Below are 6,871 nucleotides of genomic sequence, written 5' to 3' on the forward strand. Positions count from 1 at the left end.
AAAGAAAAAGATGCATGCAAAAGTCATGACAGGCACGAGGTATCAATACCGTTATATATAACAACAACATATAGGTAGGAATACTACACTTGCATCATACATGACCTTTGAAAACAATTATTTACGTATAGTATTGCTGCCTTGTCCGCTAGTTGAGTCCGACATGGCACATGGCGGCGTGCTATTGTTGTTATCTTCACTGCCTCAGTTTCGAAACAACCACGTGACATATATAAATAGATCTGCGCTAAATTTACACAGGGCTTCCCCGAGATTTCAGTGGTCAAAACTGGACATTGCAAGCAGAACTCGACCATCATATTGCTGTGGTATAACTTTTGGAAGGCCATTTAGATCCATTTATTTCGTAGTTTTTTCCCCCACCAGCCCCTTTAAATGTACAATTTAATTTAACCTATTTACTATGTAGATGTGTACCTTTGTGATGTTTTCCCCAAACTCTGTCACTACTGTTATGTCAATGTGTAGGAGCATTGTTAATCACAACTCTACAGACACAAGGTAAAAAAACCAGCGAATTAATGTTCAAGTAATGATGGGGGTCTACTTGTCACAATCCTGGACTACTAATTGTCTAGGTTTTTGGTTCCTTTTATTGCAGAATTGTTGCCTTAGTTTGAAGTATTTAAAATAAGTTAAACCTGGAGAAACTGCTGATTTCACCTGACTGATATTTTTATAGAACATTCAAAACCTTACCTGAAGAATGTCCTGGTGGTTTCTATGACCTTACTTGTGGAAGATTTGGTGACCTTGATGACCTTTTACCCAAAAGATGACTGATATCCTGACACTAACCTTAAGAATGACAGGTGACCTGATCTTACTAAAAGGATGACCATAATACCTCACAGTTTAACCTTGCTTTGTGACCCAACTACACAATGACCTTGGTGAACTTACATAAAGAATGGCCTCGATAACCTAACATTTAGAATGCTGATGACCTTTACCTAAATAATGACCTTAGTCACCTAACATTTTGAATGCTGATGACCTTTATCTAAATAATGACCTTAGTCACCTAACATTTAGAATGCTGATGACCTTTACCTAGATAATGACCTTAGTCACCTAACATTTAGAATGCTGATGACCTTTACCTAGATAATGACCTTAGTCACCTAACATTTAGAATGCTGATGACCTTTATCTAAATATTGATCTTGGGAGCCTAACATTTAGATTGACCTTTGTAACTTACCTAAACAATGACCTTGGTGACCTTACCTGAAGAATGGTCTGTAACTGGAAAGATTGACCACAGATTTGTCAGACTGTTCAGTTCCTTTGTCCACCTGGGTATCTGCTGTTGTCTGCAAATTCAGCAATAAAATACTGCTTTATGCTCTGAGAAAATTTCAAGAACTTTAAAAAGATTCTAAAACCAGAATTACATCAAAACAACATGGATTGCTGGTGTTGCCATGGATAAAAATGTAATTTGAATATAAAATATGTGAACCTTTGAGCTGTAACTATGAAGTTTACCTTGCAAAAGCCTCTAAACCAGTCTGTGGCCCCATCTAGTGATAAATCTCACTGAGGGATAAATCTCACTGAAGTATTGAGAAACAAGCTCAGCTAAGACATGCATATGAGTAAGAAAACACTCAGCAATGCTTTCCTTAGGAGAACATTTAAGTTAAGGAGAAACATCTCAGCTACCACATGTTGTTTAACTGAAGCCTGTATGTCTGGCATAAAAATGCTGAAAATTTATCCTTATGTAATTTTATTGGAAGGATTTATTCATATTTCTAAAACTTAAATCATTTTTGTGAGTTCATATCAATCCAGACTGGCTTCTTCCTATCCGATTCATTTTTCTTGACCTGTAACTGAAAAGAAACATTCCTGGCAGTACAGATCGATCCACCAACTATAATATTGACATTCCTATCAGGCAGAATTGATCATGATAGGAGACTTACTTTATCTAGAACTGTTGAGTCCTTGCTGTTTTCATCACTCTCCTCATCTGGGGAATTTTCTTTGTCACCCTTTTTCCTAGAAATACATGAACATATAAATATATACAGTGATCACCAGCAGTAGTGCCCTACAATAAACATGTGATATGTACTCAAACAAGTTCGTGTTGATCGCAAATACATCTATTAGTTTATTGTAACATTGTTATTGAAACTATTGGCATTCTTCTACTTTCAGAGGATAGTATTTTTGAATTATTGGTTTTGAGATTATTCTGTACTTTAACAGAAATGATGTTGTCATTTTGAATTCACATGATACAGCTATGCAGTTCCAATTAAACAAATGTTCACATCAAACAAATATATATGTATATCAGTCCTTATCTTCAAACTGAATATGCAGTAAAATATAATTATTGTTCATTTTTTTATGACGAAGCTAAATATTTGTGTGCCCCTTGAAAGAATTTTTTTGGATGTAGCTTAAACTATAATGAATTAAATAAGCCTACATCAGCCTTAATCATTAGGTCCTTTCTGACTAGCTGATTTTGATATTACTTGTACAAAACATAGAAAATGGACAATATTTCTAAGCTTATCAATTTTACTTCGTTTTGTCGTGAGACTGTTTCCTTTGTGTAACATTTAATGATGATTGGGTGTCTTACTTTTTGCCCGCTTTCCTGCCCTTCTTCTTGCCCTTACTCTCACCACTGGCCGTCTGGAGGACCGGCGTAGGACACTCGTACCAGTCAAAGTTGGCAGGAGGCGGCTTGAAATTTGGTGTGGCTACAAATAAATATCAATTAATTTTGATGTTTGTACTCGAATATCAAGGTGTTTTTTTAAGACTGAACAACAATACATGCTGGAATCCTACATCAAGATGGTTGATGGTTTACGAGAGCTCAGGAGAGTTTAAACTGCTGTAAGGCAAGTTCTGTCTGGCAGGTGTTGACAGGGAACACATATATCAAAAGATTTGACAGAGTCTTGAAATACATAATCAATGGTCAACCTTAAGAGTAGAACATTTTCGTCATTTCTTACTTTACAGGTTAAACAAAATATGTGAAACAAGACTTAGATTTGACCATACAAACATAGGTCTGTAATCTATAATCAGATGATACTTTTAGTTATAAATCTGTAATATATAGCAGAACTGGATTGGGTCAATTGTCGGCGACCAGATAGTTCAATTGTTAGACCCTCTGTCTAGAGTTCGGAGGGTCCTAGGTTTGAATCCCTGTTTGGCTGTGCAATTCTCTTCTCCTCTAACAATGACAAAACAACTCATTATTACTGTAATATTAACCTGCCATGCATTTCTCCAGTAAGCCCTGTAACCCTATAATATTAACCTACTAAGTACTTATCCAGTAAGCCCTGTATCTCTATAATATTTACCAGCCAAGCATTTCTCCAGTAAGCCATGTTACTCTGTAATATTTACCTGCCAAGCATTTCTCCAGTGAGCCCTGTAACTCTGTAATATTTACCTGCTAAGCATTTCTCCAGTAAGTCCTGTAGCTCTATAATATTTACCTGCCAAGCATTTCTCCAGTGAGCCCTGTAACTCTGTAATATTTACCTGCCAAGCATTTCTCCAGGAAGCCCTGTAACTCTGTAATATTTACCAGCCAAGCATTTCTCCAGTAAGCCCTGTAGCTCTGTAATATTTTCCTGCCAAGCATTTCTCCAGTAAGCCCTGTAACTCTATAATATTTACCAGCCATGCATTTCTCCAGTAAGCCCTGTAACCCTATAATATTAACCTACTAAGTACTTATCCAGTAAGCCCTGTATCTCTATAATATTTACCAGCCAAGCATTTCTCCAGTAAGTCCTGTAACTCTGTAATATTTACCTGCCAAGCATTTCTCCAGTGAGCCCTGTAACTCTGTAATATTTACCTGCTAAGCATTTCTCCAGAAAGCCCTGTAGCTCTGTAATATTTACCAGCCAAGCATTTCTCCAGTAAGCCATGTTACTCTGTAATATTTACCTGCCAAGCATTTCTCCAGTAAGCCCTGTAACTCTGTAATGTTCTGAACTCTTGTGATGACCTTCCCCTTCATTTCAAGGTCATCATGTGGGGCAAAGGCATTGACGGTTTCCCTGAACCAGTTGAGGCCAGCGAAAACAGCAGTACACACAATCTCTTTCTCCCTGCGTGAAAGGCTGGTAATCTTCTCAAATATCTCGGGAGTCGGAAGCAGTAATGGACAACCTGATGTGGTATGAAAAACAATGAAAATTCAAAAATAAGAAAATTTCACTTTAACAGTCAATCAGAATAGAGGAACTGTTGAAAACTGTGCATTCATCAAATATTCACGGACCTAGATAATGCCCATGACTGTATGTTTGACCCTAATACAGGCGGTTGGTCAGTCCAGACAATCTGGATTTGGTTAAGCAAATATCCCCAGTCATTAAAATGTCACTCTAAACAGTAACCTAGAATTGATCATGAAAGCTGAGCATCAGCCCTAGAATACATAGTAGTCTGTCATAAGTAGTGATAAAACACCCTCAATACTTACCAAGAAGAGCATCTATGTTGGTGAGGTCACCTTGTTGTTTTTCTTCACAAATCTGCAGCAGTCGAAAGTGGGGTGACAGACACACCGGGTCTGGAGATCTCCTGTAATGTTAAACACAGTGGGAGGTATGCATGAAGAGAACATCAGACATGTAATAAATATACTTTTAAGGATCCCTGTCCGTCTACATTGTTGTTTTTCAGTAACCTCCCCTTAACTTCCGTTTGGATATAGCTGTAGCACATTTAGACCAGGACACTTTTGTTGACTAGGTGGCACAATCGGTTACAGTTATAGCAATCTGAAGTCCAGGGTTTTGAATCAAATCTGAAGTCCAGGGTTTTGAATCAAATCTGAAGTCCAGGGTTTGAATCAAATTGTTTGAAAATAAACCCTCAACAGTGTACAACGATGAAGAGACGAAATAACGTTTTACCAAGTATTGTAAATGTGTGGATAACTTACAAGAAAATGTAGTTTAAAATTTTTCTAAAATAATAAACACTTGGGACCTTGATTTGTTGTTTAACTGGAGACTGAGAACTAATTCATGAACTGTGGTGTTGTTACAATCAACCTTTTTTTATCTATAACACAATTACTATGTCCGGAGTCTGGTGTACAGGGAACAAAATCCTGTACCAGAAATCTATCATTACATATCATTAGATATGTTGATAAATAAAATTACCCGTTTTCATTCTTGTTGGGTTGTTGTTTTTTCTTGTCCTTGGTGCTGAACTCTACAAGAGGGATGATGTTGATGGCGATGGATCCCTCCGCGTCATCGTCCAGACTGTACTTTGTCTCAAATGGTATCATATACTTCCTGTAACAACAATGCAATATTTTAAAACTGGAAATTCTAAAATAGCTACCTTTTTGTTTATTTGAAAACCTTATGTAGGACCTTATCTGGTATCTACCACACAACCATCCTGATGTCTGACACAACTTACGATTTATCTGGTATCTACCACACAACCACCCTGATGTCTGACACAACTTACGATTTATCTGGTATCTACCACACAATCATCCTGATGTCTGACACTACTTACGATTTATCTGGTATCTACCACACAATCATCCTGATGTCTGACACTACTTACGATTTATCTGGTATCTACCACACAATCATCCTGATGTCTGACACTACTTACGATTTATCTGGTATCTACCACACAATCATCCTGATGTCTGACACTACTTACGATTTATCTGGTATCTACCACACAATCATCCTGATGTCTGACACTACTTACGATTTATCTGGTATCTACCACACAATCATCCTGATGTCTGACACTACTTACGATTTATCTGGTATCTACCACACAATCATCCTGATGTCTGACACTACTTACGATTTATCTGGTATCTACCACACAATCATCCTGATGTCTGACACTACTTACGATTTATCTGGTATCTACCACACAATCATCCTGATGTCTGACACTACTTACGATTTATCTGGTATCTACCACACAATCATCCTGATGTCTGACACTACTTACGATTTATCTGGTATCTACCACACAATCATCCTGATGTCTGACACTACTTACGATTTATCTGGTATCTACCACACAATCATCCTGATGTCTGACACTACTTACGATTTATCTGGTATCTACCACACAATCATCCTGAAGTCTGACACTACTTACGATTTATCTGGTATCTCTTCTATGTCCACCACATAATCATCTTGGAAGTCTGTGATTACGTTTTCACTGATCCATGTCTGAAAATGTATTGGAACCCTTTTTGTCATGATCAGAGCAACCATTTTGTTTGGGAGTCACATTCATGAAACTTCATACAGGAAGGTTTGCTGTCCGAAATGTCACCGATGTTTTTGTGGTTATATATACTAGCAGAAAAAAGAAACTGTGCATGCCTAAAATGTGTTATAAAAATAAATGTGTATGATGTAGAACAACAAGGTTTTCAGGGACAATTCATTTGTTATTTATTAACAGTTGCATTCCATTTTCCACGTTATGGAATCGTTAAGTTCCGCTCAGGAGTGACTTAAACACAGCAGGGGTCAATACTGAGTTCACAAAGTTAATACCTCGTATGTCCACCGCTTGCCAGAATGCAAGCCTGGCAAAGTCGACGCATGGAGCCTATCAGACGGTTCAAGAATGCTTGTGGGATGGCATTCCAGATCTGTACCAACGCTGCAGCCAAATCAGCCAACGTCACCGGTTGATTAGGTAATGCCCGTAATCTGCGCTTCATTTCATCCCAGACGTGTTCAATGGGCGACAGATCGGGGGATACAGCAGGCCAGGGCAACACGTCAACGTTCTGCTGGGCCAGAAAGTCCATAGCGACACGAGCTGTGTG

At 38.0% G+C, this 6,871-nt stretch overlaps 1 protein-coding gene across 1 annotated transcript in view; it reads right to left on the reverse strand.

Annotated features, from left to right (window-relative positions):
* LOC110443359 (Fanconi anemia group D2 protein-like) overlaps positions 1-6,871 on the reverse strand; it is a 37,679-nt gene that overhangs the window by 12,766 nt on the left and 18,042 nt on the right. The window contains exons 22-28 of the mRNA XM_021487541.1: positions 6,184-6,260; positions 5,202-5,339; positions 4,511-4,611; positions 3,970-4,194; positions 2,630-2,750; positions 1,956-2,031; positions 1,252-1,337 (exon numbers count right to left, since the gene is read on the reverse strand). Coding sequence (XP_021343216.1) covers positions 1,252-1,337; positions 1,956-2,031; positions 2,630-2,750; positions 3,970-4,194; positions 4,511-4,611; positions 5,202-5,339; positions 6,184-6,260 — 824 coding nt within the window. The remainder of the gene's footprint in view (positions 1-1,251; positions 1,338-1,955; positions 2,032-2,629; positions 2,751-3,969; positions 4,195-4,510; positions 4,612-5,201; positions 5,340-6,183; positions 6,261-6,871) is intronic.

This window comes from Mizuhopecten yessoensis, unplaced genomic scaffold (assembly GCF_002113885.1).
Source record: "Mizuhopecten yessoensis strain PY_sf001 unplaced genomic scaffold, ASM211388v2 scaffold716341, whole genome shotgun sequence".
In the NCBI taxonomy this organism is placed as follows: domain Eukaryota; kingdom Metazoa; phylum Mollusca; class Bivalvia; order Pectinida; family Pectinidae; genus Mizuhopecten; species Mizuhopecten yessoensis.